General features: G+C 39.0%; 1 protein-coding gene across 3 annotated transcripts in view; it reads left to right on the forward strand.

Annotated features, from left to right (window-relative positions):
- Positions 1-19184, forward strand: part of WDFY4 (WDFY family member 4) — a 280348-nt gene that overhangs the window by 68784 nt on the left and 192380 nt on the right. For all 3 annotated transcript variants that reach the window (XM_047759613.1, XM_047759614.1, XM_047759615.1), the window contains exon 13: positions 16289-16382. In XM_047759613.1, the coding sequence (XP_047615569.1) occupies positions 16289-16382 (94 nt within the window). The remainder of the gene's footprint in view (positions 1-16288; positions 16383-19184) is intronic.

Consider the following 19184-nt stretch of genomic DNA (forward strand, 5'->3'; position numbering starts at 1 on the left):
TGAGTAATTTTTAAATGTACAAGAGTCAGATTTCATAAACAGAGCAATTTTTTCCTCATTAAAAAAATACATTACCCTTGACCTATCCTAATGGTTGGAAAAGAGGAAGTGAAACCCTAGCCTCTCCTGAGAGAGTCTATAGGGTAAAGGGCAAGGGCAGTAGGCTGGGAATAGGAGACAGGGTGCTCAATCATGCCTACCACTGACCCTTGGAGCCCCCTTGGCTCAGCCTAGTCTATACATAGTGGGCCGGGGTCTCCAGGCAGGGAGGCAAAGGTGGTGGGCCTTGGACTCAGGCCAGCATGCCCTGCACCTTAGTGGCCGTGGTCCTTGGACCTGTTACTTTATCTTGCTGAGCTTTGGTTTCCTAGGTTTCCTAATTCAAATGCAGGAATAATAATAGTATCTACTTTGAGGGCTGTAGTGAAGTAAAGACTGAAGATGATAATGGTGTTGGTCATAGTGATCACAACTGTTGTTCACTGAGCACTTGTGTGCCAGATGCTGTGCTTTGCTCTTTACAGGCGTTAGTTAATCTGCATAACAATTATGACTTAAGTAACATTTCTCACAAAATACAAGATGTATATTATATAAATCAAAAATATATGATGTGATTTCTAAAATACAGACTTTTTGAAACATACACACATACCACCTCCTCAAAGCACATATCACACACATATTCACCACACACACACACACACACACACACACACACACACACCCATGCATGCAAACACACACTATTGTGGAGCTCGATAAATGGCAGCTGCCATTGTGATTAATCTTACACTGCTCTGGTATTTACCAGATCCTTTTACCTGGAATGGATGATGTCCTCCTAGACCAGCCAATCCACAGGGTGGGTCTGGAGGAGAAGATGGAGAGGCAGCAGGTCAGATGTGTCAGGACATGCAAGCTCCCTACACTAACCAGTTTGGTTTTATCTTACAGGGCTGTGGCATGACTAGGTTTGTGGTCCGAAAGGGCCACTCTTGAAAACTGGGCACAGAAAGGTGCCCCTTCAAAGTCAGGGTCACCCCAGCTCTGCTGGCTGCTGGAGGATTAGATCCTCACCTTAGCATTTAGCCTCTCCCAGCCCAGCCTCTTGTGCTGACTTTTATTTTCTATGCCAGCAAAAGGAACAATCCCAGTGAGCTATATCTTGAACTTAAGTTGTGCCTGTAACTCCTGTCCATAAGGGACAAGAGGATTTGGGTGTACACCAGGCAAAGATAAGGTTTCAGTGGATACTCTGCAAACCAGAGCACTGTAATTCCCTCCTCTTCCTCTGCTGCTTTTTGTTTTGCATCATTGTCCTAATAATTACTGTTGAAACAATGTCCACTTATAGATAGGCGTTACATCCTAACTTAAGTCTGAGTTATAGGTAATTACATCTGATGGCTGAGAGTGACCACTACTGGGGGCAATGCACAACTTCAACAGTCTGCATGAAGGCCACCCTGTGTTTGGAAGACTCAGGCGTGACCCCCTTAAAAGCCTCCAGAGGATCTCCTTTGCTCCCAGGATAGAGTCAGAAACTGGAAGCATGGCTCACAGAGCCCTGGGGGTCCTACCTGCCCACAGCGTCATTGTTTCCAGCTCCACCAGCGCTGAACCTTGTAGCCATGTTCCTGCTTAGGCTTCATACACGTACTTTCTTCTGCCTGGGATTGCTTTTTCTGTCCTACCTTCATCTGGACAGTTCTTTCCTATACTTCGTGTCTCTGTTTAGAAGCCTTCTCTGGCAGCTCCAACCCCAACCTCTTGTTCTCTCAGCACTCCTCACTACCAAGTCACTGACAATTGTACAACCACCACAGTTTCTTATTTCTTTGGTGCACCCTTTTACACTCTAGCATTTCTGAAACCAGGATGCATGTTAAAGCTGATGCCACAAGAAATCTATCAGCCACTTGAATCATCTCTTTTCTCACTTGTGCATAAAACTGTTGTGCGTCTCTCAGTCACTGGCTTCTTCCACTGAAGCGACATGCATTGATTGCATTTCTCTCTCCTGGGCGAGAGTGGTGAGCTCCATGCGAGCAAGGACTAGGTCAGTACCCCTGACCTACATCACAGGCCCCCATGAATGACTGGTGAGTGCAATGAGTACATGGATGATTGGGGTGGGTGGGCAAGGAAAGAGTACATGGATGGCAGAGTCTGTATCAGGGGGCTCCCTCACAGATGAGAGATAACGTTGTCCTGCTGGGGGCAGTGGGGATGGGGAAGAGAGGTGACTAGGTGAGTGCAGGACCAGACAAACATCCTTCACTTGTTTGTGCTGAGGATCAGGCAACTGCACTTTAGCCTCTGAGGAACAGAGTTAGGGTTGGTTCCCTTCCCTTCTTCCCTTAGTGTATGTGTTGATAGCCATAAAGTTCTTCCTATAGTGGAGAGTCCAGCCTAGAGACAGCAGAGGTCAGAGAAAGGATGGGGCCTCCCAGGGCTAGAGACTTTCCTGACTTGCAGCAAATTATCTTTTCTGAGTCTCAGTTTCTTATCTGTAAAATGAGGTAATCAATATCTACCTCACTGTGTTGTTTAGGGACTTAATGACTTATGTCTCATAAAACATCTGGAATAGGCACTAGGAATCGTTCAGTTTAAATATCACAGTTTCAAAACCCAGTAAGAATTGACTTTCTGGATATAAATATGATATACTGTCAATTAGAAAGACCCAGTGAAGGTGCTTGGTCAACTGTAAAGGTGAAGCACTTGAAACTTTTGCCTTTTTCACAGTAGCCGAGGCTCAGACAGTGCCACACAGCCATGCCTCTAGGGCAGTCCAGGGGTTTATGGGAATCTGAAGCTCTGCAGACCAGGCTGCACTCTTGCCTGACATTTTGCAGCTCCCTCTGAGGCCTCTGGGCCCCCATGCAGGCAGAGTGGAGAGTGTGCCCTGATGCTGAGTCCATATTTGGCTCTCCCTAACTCTAAGAATCTTTGCATGAGGACAGCCCTGGATTGGACCTTAGGTGTCTTTGGAGGGTGGACTGGCTCCCTCCCTGGTGTAGTCACTCACACTCCTCTGAGCAGTTGCCACCTGAGGGAGCCTTGCTCTGTTGCATCTTCCCTTTGGGCTTGGCTTGGTTTTCCATATTCCTCTTAATGACCATAGATTGAGTACAAAAGCGTGTGTGTGTGTGTGCATGTCTGCATGCCCATGTGCTGCTATAAACATATGTGTGCATGCATTTATCTGAGTATCTTTCCTTTTTTTGCGGGGAGCAGGAAGTACCTAAGAGTAGAATTGCTGGGTCAAATGGTAGTTCTATGTTTAATTTTCTGAGGAACCACCAAACAGCAGCTGAAACAATCTTACATTCCCACCAACAATCATTATGAAATTATTACCACAATAAGTCTAGATAACATCCATCACCATATATAATTACAAAAATTTTTTTTCCTGTGATAACTTTTAAGATTTATTCTCTTAGCAACTTTCATATATGCAACACAGTATTATTAATTATATTCACTATGGTATATATTATATCCCCATAACTTATATATTTTATAACTGGAATTTTGTACCTTTTGACTCCTTTCACCCATTTTGCCCACCCCCAGCCCCTAACTCTGGTAAATACCAATCTGTTCTGTGTATCTATGAGCTCTTCATTTTTTTAAAAAGATTCCACATGTGAATGGTATCTTATGGTATTTGTCTTTCTCTCTCTGACTTATTTCATTTAGAAAAATGTGCTCAAGTTCTAACCATGTTGTTGCAAATGGCAAATTTTCATTCCTTTTTATGGTTGAGTAATATTCCATTGTGTATATATTCCACAATTTCTTTTTCTACTCATCCATCAGTGAACACTTAGGTTGTTTTCATATCTTAGCTATTATACATGGTGCTGCCATGAACATGGGGGTACATATATCTTTTTGAATTACTATTTTTGTTTTCTTAGGATAGATATTCAGAAGTGGAATTTCTTGATTGTATGATAGTTCTATTTTTAACTTTTTTGTTGTTGTTGCTTTTTGGGGTGGCACCCAGCATATAGAAGTTCCCAGGCTAGGGGTCAAATTGGAGCTGCAGCTGCCAGCCTACACCATAGCCACAGCAACATGGGATCTGAGCTGCATCTGCGACCTATACCACAGCTTGCGGCAATGCTGGATATTCAACCCACTGAGCAAGGCCAGGGATTGAACCCGCATCCTCATGGATACTAGTTGGATTTGTTTCTGCTGTGCCACGACAGGAAATCCCTATTTTTAACTTTTTGAGGACTTTCCATGCTGTCTTCTCTACTGGCTGTACCCATTTATGACCCTACCAATAGTGCACAAAGGTTCCCTTTTCTCCACATTCCTTCCAACACTTGTTATTTCTTGTGTTTTTGATAATAGCCATTCTAACAGATAATAGATAATTTCTCATTATGGTTTTGATTTTTGTCTTCCTGATGATTAGTGATGTTGGGCATTTTTTAATGTGCCTGTTGGCCATTTGTATGTCTTTTTTTGGGGAAAATATTCAGATCCTCGGGTGTTTTTAATCAGATTGTTTGCATGTTTTTTGCTAGTAAGATGTAAGAGTTCTTTGTACATTTTTGAACATAAATTCCTTTTCAGATATATGATTTGCAAATATTTTCTCCCACATGGTAGGCTTCTTTTCCATTTTGTTAATAGTTTCCTTTGTTGTGCAGAATGTTTTTATTTTGAGGCAGTTCCACTTAAATTTTTTTTTTGCTTTTATTACCTTCGTTTTTGCTGTCATATTTTAAAAAATTATCAGAACCAATATCAAGGAGTTTTGTGATTTCAGATCTTACATTAAAGTCTTTAATCCACTCTGAGTTAATTTTTGTGATGGTGAAAGGTAGTTGTCCAGATTCACTCTTTTTCTTGTGGCTGTCTGGTTTTCCCAACACCATTTATTGAAGGGACTGTTCTTTCCTCATCATATATTCATGGCTACTTTTTGGTAAATTAATTGATTATATGTGCATGGTTTTATTTGTGGGCTCTCTATTCTGTTTCTTTGACCTATATGCCTGTTTTTATGCCAATACCATGCCGTTTTGATCACTAAAACTTTGTAATGTAGTTTAAAATCAGAGTGTGTGATTTTAAAATGTTTTGTTTGTCTTTCTCAAGATTTCTTTGGCTATTGAAACTTTTGAGATTATCTGTTCTATTTCTGTGAAAAATGCCAGTTGAATTTTGTTAGGGATTGCATTGACTCTGTAAATTGCCTTGAGTATTATGGACGTTTTAACAATATTAATCCTTCTAATCCATGAGCACAGAATACTTTTCCATTAATTTGTATTCTTTGATTTCTTTCATTATGTCTTAAAGTTTTCAGGATACAAGTCTTTCACCTTCTTTGTTGAATTTATTCCTAGGTATTTTTTTTTTAATGCAATTGCAAATAGGATTTTTTCCTTAATTGTTCTTTCTGATCACCCATTGTTATATATAGAAACACAACAGATTACTGGATATGGATTTTGTATTCTATAGCTTTACTGAATTTGTTTATTTGTTTTGATAACTTTTTGGTGGGATATGATATCATGCCGTCTGCAAATAGTGAGACCTTTACTTCTTCCTTTCTGATTTAGATGCTTTTAAAATTTCTTTTTATTGCGTATTTGCTCTGGGTAGGATGTCCAACAATACGTTGAATAAAGGTGGCAAAAGTAGGTATCCTTGTCTTGTTCCTGATCTTAGAGGAAATCATTTTAACTCTTTACCACTGAGTATAATTTAACTGTGGGCCTTTATTATGGTGAGTTATAGTCCTTCTATACCTAGTTGCTGAGCAATTTTATCATAAATGGATTTTGTATTTTATTTTATTTTATTTTATTTTATTTTATTTTATTTTTTTTAGGGCTGCGCCGCCTGTGGCATATGGAGGCTCCCAGGAGGCTGGGGGTCGAATTGGAGATGTAGCTGCTGGCCTATACCATAGCCATAGCCATGCAGGATCTGAGCCATGTCTGTGACCTACACCGCAGGTCATAGCAATGCCAGATCATTAACCCACTGAGTGAGGCCAGGGATTAAGTTAGTTGCTGTCATAGATGCAAAAATATTGTCAAATCCAAAGTCATGAATATTTACCTCTGTGTTTTTTTCCTAAAAGTTTTATAGTTTTAGCTCTTATGTTTAGGTCATTGATCTATTATAGAGTGTGGGGCCAGGGCTCAACATCCAGTGGCTATCCAGTTCTCTTAGCGCCACATGTTGAAAAGTCCATTCTTTCCTCATTGAATAGTCTTAGTGCCCTTGTTGAAATCAATTGGCTGGTAGATGCATGGATTTGTTTCTGGGCTCTTAATTCTTTTCCACTGGTCAACATGTCTTTTCTCATGCTAGTACCACACTGTTGCGGTTGCTGTAGTATTGTCATAAGCTTTAAACTTAGGAAGTGTTTGTTGTCCAACTTTTTTCTTCTTTTTAAATATTATTTTGGTTATTTAGGGTTCCATATGAATTTGAGGACCAACTTTAACCACTTAGTGTGTTAGCTGTGGGATTTTCATAAATTCCCTTTATTTATTTATTTATTTTTACAATGGCTTGAATTGTCCTTTATTATTATTTTTTAATAAATTTGTATTGGAGTATAGTTGACTTAGAAAGTTGTGTTAGTTCCTGTGTATAGCAAAATAAATCAGTTATGTATATATATATATGTGTATATATATATATACACACACACACGCACACATACATTCCTTTCATATCCTTTTCCCATATAGATTATTACATAGTATTGAATAGGTTACTCTGTCCTTGTTACCTATTTACTTTATGTATAGTAGTATGTATATGTCATTCCCAGTCCCCCAATTTTTATCCCTCCACCACATTTCCCCTTTGCTATCCATAAATTTTGTTTCAAAATCCTTGAGTCTATTTCTGTTTTGTAACTTCTCTTGCATCATTTTTTGTTAGATCCCACATATTAGTGATTTCATATGGCATTTGTCTTTCTCTGTAGACTTACTTCACTTAGTGTATAGTAATTTCTGGTTCTATCCATGTTGCTGCAAATGGCATGATTTCATTCTTTTATAAGTGTGCTTTAGTATGTTGATGAAATTTCTGTCTATTCCTAGCTGTCTGAGTGTTTTTATCATGGAAGGGTATTGGGTATTTTCTAATATTTTTTCTACATCAGTTGAGGTGATGGTTTGATTTTTTTTTCCTTCATTTATTAATGTGGTATATTGTATTGATTTTTTCTTTTATGTTGAACTGTTCCTGGGCTAAATCTCACTTAATCACTGTGTATAATTTTTTAAATATGCTACTGTTTTTTTTTTTTTTGCTAGTATTTTGTTAAGGATTTTTGCACATGTATTAATAAGGGATATTGGTGTGTAGTTCTCTTTTCTTTGTGTGGCTTCAGTATGAGAGTAATACTATAGTCTTCTTTGTTGTTCCCCAAACATCTGAGACATACTCCCTCCCACTTTGGGATCTTTTTCACTGGCTATTTCCTTTGCTTGAAACGCTTTCCCCCTGGGTATCTATATCACTTTTTCAAGTCTACCTAAACATTACCTTTTTTTAAAAAGAACATTTATTTATTTATTTATTTATTTATTTATTTATTGTCTTTTTAGGGCTGCACCCACAGCACATGGAGGTTCCCAGGCTAAGGGTGATGCGGAGCTGTAGCTACTGGCCTTTGCCACAGCCAGAGCAACACCAGATCTGAGCCACGTCTGTGACCTACACCACAGGTCATGGTAACGCTGGATCCTTAACCCACTGAGCGAGGCCAGGGATCAAACCTGCGCCCTCATGAATACTAGTCAGATTTGTTTCCTGAGCCATAATGGGAACTCCAAATGTTACCTTTTCAAAGAGCCCAACCCTGTCACCCAAATTAAAATTGTAAATTGTTTCCCTCCTACGCCCTAACACTCTTGATTCTTTCTCTGCTCTAATTTTTTCTTGCAGTAGTATTTATCATCTTTCTTCATAACATATATTTTGCTTATTCCTTGTTATATTTATTACTATATTATAGTAATATACTTTATAGTATATAATAGTACAGTTTATATGATATTACAATACTGTAAATAGTATATAACAATAATAATTTTTGTTATTTATAATTTACCTATAAATTATAATTTATAATTTGCCTATCTTTGTTGTCTACATCTCTCTTCTCACATATCAGGTATGGGTTTAACTTTGTTTAGTTTAAATATGTCCAGAGTTCCAGGAAAATACTTAGTCAATAAATATTTGTTCAGTTGAATTGGATAAATTAACACCAAATGTTAGAAGCACTCCTGGCACCTTACCATTTTTTAGTGGTGCCAAGAATAACCTCATCATGGGTTATAAAAGCAGTGCTAAATGCAGGATGTTTGAAAAATCAAGTGTTTGTGATTTGAGATTAGTCTTGTGGTTTTTTCCTTTGTTTTTATTATTATTTTTCCAGTTGACATACAGTAAAAGCTCCTTTCTTGGTGTTGAGTTTATGGGTTTTAATTCAGGTCATGTGACTACCACCCCAGTCAGGATACGGAACAGTCCCACGCCCTCAAATAGCTACTGAATACTGTCCCTTCATAATGAAACCCTTTCTCTATCCTTAATCCCAGACAACCACTGATCTATTCCTATAGATTTTTTTTTTCCTTTTTTATGGCTGTACCTGTGGCGTATGGAAGTTCCCAGGCCAGGGATTGAATCCCAGCCACAGCTGTGACCTCTGCCATAGCTGCAGCAATGTGGAATTCTTTAACCCTCTATGCTGGGCTGGGGATTGAACCTGTGCCTTCACAGTGCCCCGAGCTGGTACGATTGGATTCTTAACCCACTGTACCACAGCAGAAACTCCTATTCCTATGGTTTAGTCTTTTCCTTGATGACGTATAAATTCAAGCATACAGTGTGTAGTCTTTGGAGGCTAGCTTTTTAAACTCAGCATAAGGCTTTTGAGATCCATCCAATTTGTTGTATCAGTATTTATACTAATTTTTTTTTCTGACAATTATTCCATTGTATGGATGCAGATATTTTCTCCCAGTCTGTAGCTTGTCTTTTCATTTATTTTCATTTATTTTTTTCTTGTCTTTTGTCTTTTTGAAGGCCACACTGTGGCATATGGAGATTCCCAGGCTAGGGGTCTAATCGGAGCTGTTGCCGCCAGCCTACACCAGAGCCACAGCAACGCCAGATCTGAGCCATGCCTGTGACCTACACCACAGCTCACAGCAATGCCAGATCTTTAACCCACTGAGCAAGGCCAGGGATCGAACCTGCAACCTCATGGTTCCTAGTCAGATTCATTTCCCCTGAGCCACAATGGGAATTCCTGTCTTTTTATTTCTAAAGCGTCTTTTACAGATTGAAAGTCTTTAATTTTTACAGATTGAAAGTTTTTAATTTTGATGATTATTAAAATTCTCAAATTTATTTTTATCAAGTTTTTTTGTATGTCATATTTAAGAACTCTTTCTCTAACCAAGGGTCATGAACATTTTCTCTGATGTTTTCTTTTAAAAGTTTTATAGGAGAGTTCCCTGGTGATCTAGTGGTTAGGATTTGGTGTTTTAACTAAAGTTTATAAATCTAGAATCCATTTTGAATTAACTTTTCGTGCAAGGTGTGAGGTTTAAGTTGAGACTCTTTTTTTTTCTTTTTTTGTATTTGGATGTCTAATTCTTCCAATGCCATTTGTTGGAAATATTTCCCTCTTTTCCACTGAATTGTCTTTGTTCCGTTGTAAAGGAAATCAATAAGCCATGTTTATGTAGGTCTTCCCTCGATGCTCTATTCTGTTCCATTGACCTGTGTGTCTAGCCCTTCCCTAATACTGTCTTGATCACTGTAGCTTTATAGTTAGTCATAAATCCAACTAATGTGAGTCCTCCAAATTTATTCTTCCTTTTCAAAATTGCTTTGGTTATTTTAGTTCTGTTGCCTTTGGCTCTTCATATGTATGTAAATTTAATAATCGGTTTGCCTATATCTACAAAAAATCCTGCTGGGATTTTCCCTGGAATTGGATTAAATCTATAGATAAGTTCAGGGAGAATTGAAACCTTAACTATATTCAGTCTTCCAATTCACTAACATAGAAGGCTTTTCCATTTATATAGATCTATGATTTTTTTAAAAAAATCAAGGTCTATTGTATTCAGTATTCAGAGCCACTCTGTGTGTGTGTGTGTGTGTACTTTTGTTTGTTTGTTTGTTTTTGTTTTTGTTTTTCAGGGCCGCCTGTGGCGTATGGAGAGTCCCAGGCTAGGGGCCAAATCGCTCCCGGCCGACGCTACAGCCACAGCAATGTCAGATCTAAGTCAAGTCTGTGAGCTACACCATAGCTCATGGCAACGCCAGATGCTTAACCCACTGAACGAGGCCAGGGATCAAACCTGCATCCTCATGGTTCCTAGTTGGATTTGTTTCTGCTGCGCCACAACAGGAACTCCAGTATATTTTTTATTAGATTTATACTATGTATTTAATCTTTTTTTGGAGCACTGTTTTAAGTGGTATTTTAAATGTTTTGTTTCCCAATTGTTTACTTCCAGTGAATAGGAATATGATTAATTTCTATATGTAACTGTGCATCCAGAGATCATGCTAATTCACTTGTTAGTTCCAGGAGTTTTAAAAAGTATAATATAAAATATAATATAATGTAAATGTTTTCTCTCTTTATATGTGTGTGTGAATAGTAAGGTTTTTTTGTTTTGTTTTGCTTTGCTTTTGTTTTGTTTTGTTTTAGGGCCGCACCTGTGACATAGGGAAATAGGCTAGGGGTCAAATTGGAGCTGCAGCTGCTGGCCTATGCCATAGACACAGCAATGCAGAATCTGAGCCGTGTCTGTGACCTGCACCACAGCTCATGGCAATGTCAGATCCTTAACCCACTGAGGGAGGCCAGGGATGGAACCCACATCCTCGTGGATACTAGTCAGGTTTATAACCTCCTGAGCCACAAAAGGAGCTTCAATTGTGATAGTTTTATACCTTCCTTTCCGATCTGTTGTTTCCAGCATGACGTTGAATAGGAATGGTGAGAAGGGACATCCTTGCCTTGTTCTTAATCTTGAAGAGAAAGTCTTCAGTCTTTTGCCATGAAGTATTAGATTAGATATGGGGGTGGAGTTGCTAGATGTCCATTATCAGGTTATGAATGATTCCTTCTATGTTTATTTTATTGAGATTTTTGAAAATCATGAACATATATTAAATTTTAAAATGCTTCTTCTGCATATGATCATTTTTTTTAGTTTAATAATATGACTGATTACATTGACTCATTTTTGAATAGTGAACCAGCCTTGCATTGTGGCATAAGACCAATTGGCCATAGTGCCTCATTTATTTTATATGTAGTTATATTTGATTTTCCATTAGTTTTTTGTTAAGGATTTTTGCACCTATTTTCATGAGAAATGTGGGCAGGTAGTTTTCTTTTCTTGTACTGGTTTCGTCTGCTTTTGATATTAGAATAACTCTGGCCTTGTAAAATGCATTGGGAAGTGTTCTCTTGTATTTTTTGAAAGAAGTTGAATAGAATTGGTATTATTTGTCTTTTAAATACATGGTAAATTCATTAGTGGAAACATCTGGGCCCACAGTTTTCTTGGTGGAAAGATTTTAAATTACATATTCATAATCAGTTTTTGTAATAGCTATAAACTGTTCTGACTATTTATTTCTTCTTGCTCACTTTTGGTAGTTTGTAGCTTTGAGGGGATTGGTCCATTTTATCTAAATTGTCACATTTATGTGCACAGAGTTATTTGTTGTATTTTCTTATCCTTTTAATATCTGTGAGGTGTGTAGTGCTATTCTCTTTCATTTCTTTTTTTTTCCTCTTTCATTTCTGATATTGATAATTTGTCTTTTTCCTTCTTTGCCAGCTTAGCTAGTGGTTTTTCGATTTTTAAAAGCTTTTCAAAGAACAAGGTTTTTACTTCATTTTTTCTCTATTGTTTTTCAATTTATAATTTCATTGATTTTTGCTGTCTTTATTATTACTTTTCTTCTGCTTGCTATGTATTTTTTTCTCTTTTTGAAAATAGTTTCTTAAGGTAGAAGCTTAGATTTTTATTTAGAGAACTTTGTTCTTTTAGAATGTAATCATTTAATCCCATAATTTTTCTCTAAGCACTGCTTTAGCAGCATCTCACAAATTTTCTATGCTATATATATTTTTAATTTAAGTTCAAAAGATTTAAAAAAATTTTTGAAACTTCCTTTTGACCCATAAGCTGTTTAGAAATACGTTGTTTATGATATTATTATAAACAATACTATTGGACTGTGCACTTAAAAAAATGGTTAAGATAGTAAGTTTTATGTTATGTGCATTTTACCACAATAAAAGAAATGTGTTGCTTAATTCCTAAGTACTTGGAGATTTTTCAGTTATTTTTCTATTATTCCTTTTTAATTTAATTTAATTATGATTGGAGAACATACTTAGTATGATTTTAATGATTTGAAATGTTTTAACATTTGTTTTATGACCTAGAATGCAGCCTATTTTGACAAATATCCCATGGGACCATGAAAAGAATGCGTATTTTCAGGTGTAAGTGGAGTGTTCTGTAAATGTCAATCATAGCAGTTGGTGATAGTGTTGCCTAATTTGATACTATTGATGATTTTCTCACTTCATTTTCTATAAATTACTGAGAAAAGAGTGTTGAAGTCTCCAACTACAATTTTGGATTTACGCATCTGTGCTTTCACTTGTATCAGTTTTTCTTTATGAATTTAAATGCTCTGTTGTGAAGTGCCTACACATTTTGGATGTTATGCAATCTTTTAATCATTATGCAAAATAACCTGTTTATTCCTGGTAATTTTCCTTGCCCTGAAGTCCACTTTCTCTAAGATTGATAGAACCACACTGGCTTTCTTTTGATTAGTGTTAGTCACAGAAAAAAATTTTCTATCCTTTTATTTTAACTTATCTATATCATTACATTTCCTGTAGATGGCATATGGTTTGGTCTTTTCTTTCTGACAATATGTATATATTAATTGGTGTATGGATACCATTATATTTAATGTAATTTTTGATGTGTTTGGATTCAGGTCTACCATTTTTATTATTTGTACTCTCTTTTTTGTTCCTCTCTCTTTCCCTACCTTTTTATGGATTATTTGAATCTATCTTAGTATTCCATTTGAATTTATTTATTGAGTATTTCTCTTTTCTAGATTCTTTTGTGCTTTCTCTAAGGATTACAATATACTTACCTAACTTTAACAGTCAAATTAGAATATGTATTTTGCTACTTTATTATTTTTTTCTTTTTATAGCTGCACCTGAGGCATATGTAAGTTCCCAGGCTAGGGGTTGAATCAGAATTGCACCTGGGACTTACACCGCAGCCACAGAAACAGTGGATCTGAGCTGCATTTGCAACTTAAGCAGCAGTTCGAGGCAATGCCAGATCCTTAACCCACTGAGCAAGGCCAAGGATTGAACATGTATCCTCACAGAGATGTTGGGTCCTTAACCAGCTGAGCCACAACATGGACTCTCTATTTTCCTACTTTATTTTTTAAAATTATTTATTTGTTTATTTATTTATTTGTCTTTTTGACATTTCTTGGGCTGCTTCCGTGGCATATGGAGGTTCCCAGGCTAGGGGTCCAATCGGAGCTATAGCCGCCGGCTTACACCAGAGCCACAGCAACACAGGATCCGAGCCGCGTCTGCTCACGGCAACGCCAGATCCTTAACCCACTGAGCAAGGCCAGGGATCGAACCCTCAACCTCATGGTTCTTAGTCAGACTCGTTAACCACTGAGCCACGACGGGAACTCCTCTATTTTCCTACTTTAAATGGAATATAGAAATCTTACCTCTCTGCAGTTCCCCTTATCTCTCTTCATTTTTGTTGTAGTTGTCGTATGTATTACATCTAAATATGATTTTGCTTTCAACAACTTTACGTATTTCTGGAGAAAAATACCCTATGATATTTATCCAAATAGTTACTATTTCTGTTGCTATTTCCTCATTCCTGAAATGCCAAGTTTCTTTCTGTTATTATTTCCCTCCCCTCTGAAAAACATCTTTTAAAGTTATTTTTAGAAAAAATCTGATGGCAGGAAATTCTCTTTGTTTTCCTTCATTTGGGAATATATTTATTTTGCCCTTATTTCTGAAGAATATTTTTGTTGCTTATGGAATTCTGTGCATTTCTTCTCAGCACTTTAAAAATGTTGTTCCCCTGCCTTCTGATTTCTCATGAGAAAATCCAGTCATTCAAAATGTTGTTTTCATATATGTAATTTGTTGTTTTCCCTTGGCTGCTTTCAACAGGGTTCTTTAAGGTTCAACAGTTGATTTTGTTTGGGTGTTGCTAAGATTCTTGAATCTTTAAGGCTATGTAATCCACCAAATTTGAAAAAATAATGGCTAAAACCTTTTTTGAACATCTTTTTCTTTTTACACTATATTCGTTCTCTTCTCCTGGAATTCCAGTGACACACATGCCAGAGCTTTTGGTATTAGGACACATGACCTTGAGGCTTTGTTTCTTTAAAAAAATATTTCTCCTCTTTGTTGTTCAGACTGGGCACTTTCTATTGCTCTGTCTTCAAATTCATGGGCTCTTTTCTCTCTCATCTCATTCTTCTGTTCTTATTCAGTGAGATTTAAAAATTTTTTTCCTATTGTATTTTTCACCTCTTAAATTTCTGTTTGATTCTTTCTTATTGCTTCCGTTTCTTAACTAAGATTTTCTAAGTTGTTCACTCATTTCAGAAGTATTGACCTTTATATCTTGGAGTTTGGTTAATAATAGCTGCTTTAAAGTTTTTGTCTGATATTTGCAACAAATGTATCATCTCAGACATGGCATCTGTTGACATTTTGTTTCAAGTGAGTTATGGAGATTCCTCTGATTTGTCCTATGCTGAGTAATTTCTGATTGTATCCTGGGCATTTGGAATGTTATGAACTCTGGCTCCGATTGCCATCTTCTGGAGAATGTGGATTATTTTATTTCAGCAGGCAATGGATTCAGATTCAGGCTGCAAGTGCCCCACCTTCCTTGGATGGTGTTTCTAGTATCAGTCAGTTTTGGCAGGCGAGTTATCTATCCCTCACTTGCCCCATGCAGTAGCCAGTCTTGGGTTGTGGTTTATCCCTGAGTTCAGTTCTCAAAGCCTTTGGCATGTGGCTTAGGGTCAGATCCACACATGTGCAGCTCAGAATTGAGCCCAGATATTGACACACAGTTTAATGATCTCAGTTTCTTAAGGCTCCTTCTATTTATCATCCCCACAACATTCTCTGGCTCTCTAGGGCCCCTTCCTTCTCTGTCTAGAAATCTAGACAGGGGCTTTTGTTTTCCTGCTTTGCCACTCACTTCTCAGCACTGCATCTGTCTCTGGGGCCCAACAGGGAGGGGACAAAAATAGAGACAAAAGCAATGGGATTTCACCTACATTTTGGGGACTAGAGTTCCTCTGGTCAGAGAGAAGGTGTCTCCTCCCTGAGAATTTCATATGCCTGACTGGCTGCTGCCACCACCACTGTGAGGTTTCTTGGAGGCTGGGATGAGAAAGAATGGAAAAATCCAACAGAGAAAATTCCAGGGATTCTCTTTGATGCTCTGTGACTTGTAGGGACCTAATTTCCTCAGACTAGAACCAGAGGCTTTCTCCTGGACCTCTTTCTGTCTCATGCACAGCTGGTGCACAGTTCTTACTCCCTGCAAGCCCATGCCAGGGGATGCTGGAGGCAGAAGCCCCAGGAAACTCAGTGCAAGTTTCATGGTGCTTTGGCTTTGGTCTCCTTCTCTGCTACAGTTTACTTCTCAGAGCTCTCAGAGAGCTGCTCATGCATTTTATCTGGGTCTTTAGAAAATTCAGTGGGTAGGATAGAGTAGAGTGTGCTTGTACCACCTTGAAGGGATCAAAAAGCTGTCTTGTGTGTGTGTGCATGTGTGTGTTTAATATAAAATGAGAGGTTCTCATCTCCTGCATATCTAGAAAGAGGGTAGAGGCCCAGGGAATTAACTTCTGTTGAGCATCAACTCTGTGCCAGGCATTGTACCTTAAACAATGGCATTATTCTATGACTATGTGGAAAGTCTGGCATTGCTGTCTCCACTGTAGTTGGGGGAAGCTAGGCTCACATTAATTAGTTCAGGGTCTTATAGATGATCAGTGATAGGTTGAGGATGTGTATCATGGCCTGTATAAGAAGATCCCAAAAGTTGTGTAGAAAGCAGAAGAGACTAGAAGGCTCAAGTCTGACATCCTGCTCCCCTTCTCTCTGCAGGACGGATGAAGGCGACCCTGTGATCATGCACCCCGGGGTCCTGTGCATCATGGTGAGGCTGCTGCCTCGGCTGTACCATGAAGACCACCCTCAGGTACCTGTTGATGAACATATGAGTTTGTCTTTTTCACATGACTGATCTTTTGAGCCCTTCTGGCCAGTGACGCCCTTTCCCTTTTTGTCTTTGTCCTGAGTCCCCTCTAGTAAGAGAATCTCCCTCATGAATCGCCTCCTGAAGGGGAGCGTCAGTGGGTCTGGGACTCTTGACTGAGTTCTGCCCACTCTTCCACAACCATTCAAAATTGATCACTCCTGTTGGTGAAGTTACCTTCTAAAAACAATAGCCAATCAAAAACAAAAACAAAAACAAGCCCCCCCCTCCAAAAAAAAAAAAAAAACAACAACAGCTAAGCAAAACCCAAATGAAATGCTATACCTTTATGAGGCATGTCCTGGGTTCTGTGTACAGTGCGGGACCTTGGTGGAACCAGAAGTCCTCTGCTCCCCATTTATTCCTCCATCCCTTGGATACTGGCTGTGACCTTGGCTCAGTGCTCTGTGTAGGATGTACAGGGCTAACAGGATGTGCATTGTCCAAGGAGCCCATATCTGTGGTGGGGAATGGGAGGTGCTGGCGGAGCAGACAAACTAAATAAATAAGCTCGCAAATGAATACATAATTACAAATTGTCACAAGTGATATTAAGGGAAAAAAAAAAAACAGGATGCTGAGAAAGAATAATGAGAATGGAAGTTGGGGGAAGACCTAATTAAATTTAATTTAGATGAAGTGGAGGAGGTCAGGGAAGCCATCTCTTTGATGGTGACATTTAAGCAGAGCCCTGAAAGATGAGTAGCAATTAACCAGGTGGGAAGGAGCCTGCTGCAGGCGGCTGGGGCAGGAGCAAAGAGGGAGAGCTGGAAATAGGCCCAATGGGGCAAGCGGAGGAGGGCTGGAGCCCTTCCGAGGTGTGGGGTTTTATCCCAACACACAATACAAAGTGAGTAGAGGGAACGGGGTCAGGTTTTTGTGGTAAAAATCTCTCACTTTTGGAGTTCCCATTGTGGTGCAGCAGAAACGAATCCGACTAGGAACCATGAGGTTGCGGGTTTGATCCCTGGCCTGCCACAGTGGGTTAAGGATCCAGTGTTGTCGTGAGCTGTGGTGTAGGTTGCAGATGCAGCTTGGATCTGATGTTGTGGTTGTGGTGTAGGCTGGCAGCTACAGCTCTGATTTGACCCCTAGCCTGGGAACCTCTATATGCCATGGGTGCAGGCCTAAAAAGCAAAAAAAAAAAAAAAAAAAAAAAATTAAATAAAAAAATCTCTCATGTTGTATCGAGGGTGATCTGGAAATGGGGCTGTGCAATAGAAAAAGGGGACAGCACTAAGTCACCCATATTCCCAGTCCAGGCAACACATGGTGGTAACTCAATCAGGGTGGTGTCTGTGGGAAAGTGTGAAGAACAAAGAGTCAGGAGACCTATTGGGAGATAGAATCAGGCCGGAAGATGAATCACCTGCAGAGAGTGGGCAGAGAGAAGAGTCAAGGTGACTCTCAGTTCCTGTCCTGGCAGCACTGACCACCCTGCTGCAGTGAGGTGAGCTTGTATGGGCGAGGCATGGAGCAGCAAAATGAAGCAGATTCTGAAGACATGCTCTCAATCTGGAGAATATGTTTTGTAGGAGGTCTGAGAAAGAAACTGGAAGAGTCAAGGAAGCCCTGGAAAATGTACAGTTGAATTAGCAGCGGGCTAAAGAAATGACTTGGTCAGCTACCATGTACCAGGCACAGTGCCAGACCCTTTCACTGATCATTGAACCTCATAGAGGTTTGGTCGGGAGAATCGTTTCCATTTCAGCCAGTGGGGAAATGGAGGATCAGATGACTTATATGCCTTTTACAGATTCTGAGCTGGTGGACCTGGTATTAAATGTGGTCCTTCCTGGTGGCAGGTCTCCTGGTCTTTCCCCTGTACCACAGGGGCTTCTATAGGAGAATGGGGGCTCGTGGGATGTGGGTCCAGTTGTGCTTTGTCTGGGAGTTAAAAAGAAGGTGATATGTTTTAAGAAGAAATGACAACTCTAGTTGACCTTTGAACAATGTGGAGGTTAGAGTTACTGACCCCCACACAGTTGAAAATCTCCGCACTTATAATTTTTGCCTCAAAAACAAAGGAATTGATAAATGGTTCACTCAAGGGTAGGAAGGTGAAAAAGTTTGGATAGAATCAGGACTCAAACCCTAGTTCTTTTGAGTCCACATATGGTTATCTCTAATTGAACATAAACTTTTCCTTATACTTAGTAAAACTTACAGATTTGTAAAATGAAAATGCAGGTCCTATAGTTATTGAAAAAAATCCACACATAGGTGGACCTGTGCGGTTCAAACCTGTGTTGATCAGGGGTCAGCTGTAGGAATATTATTAATCATTGAACATGACAATGGCCTAGTCAAAGTATTGGGAGGCCTCCGAAATCAGTGAGAAGAGAGGAGTGGAGGAAAAAGCCTCAATGTATAGGGAAGGGACTGTTTCACTAAGGACATTTTGGAGTGTTAGTTACAGGAGTAAAACAAGGACTAACTCAGTTCCATGTCTACATGTCTCTTTGTAACTGGAATCCTTTATCTGGTTCCTGTTTCTCTGCTGGAAGGTGATCATAAAGTGACTATCAAACCAATGAGTAGGGATACATCTAATAGTGAAATGAGATGCAGTGAGATTAACCAGGCCAGTGGTTTGGGTGGTCTTAGCAGTCAAATGGTTGTTGATGAGCACATGGTGCAAAACTCCATCATGAGGATGATTGATGAAGTGATGTGGTGGCCTGTCTTTCTGTCTCCTGGTGCATGAAGATCCTGTGAATGAGCCTGAGTTCAGAGTTGTCACAT

This window comes from Phacochoerus africanus, chromosome 15, assembly GCF_016906955.1.
Source record: "Phacochoerus africanus isolate WHEZ1 chromosome 15, ROS_Pafr_v1, whole genome shotgun sequence".
NCBI lineage: Eukaryota > Metazoa > Chordata > Mammalia > Artiodactyla > Suidae > Phacochoerus > Phacochoerus africanus.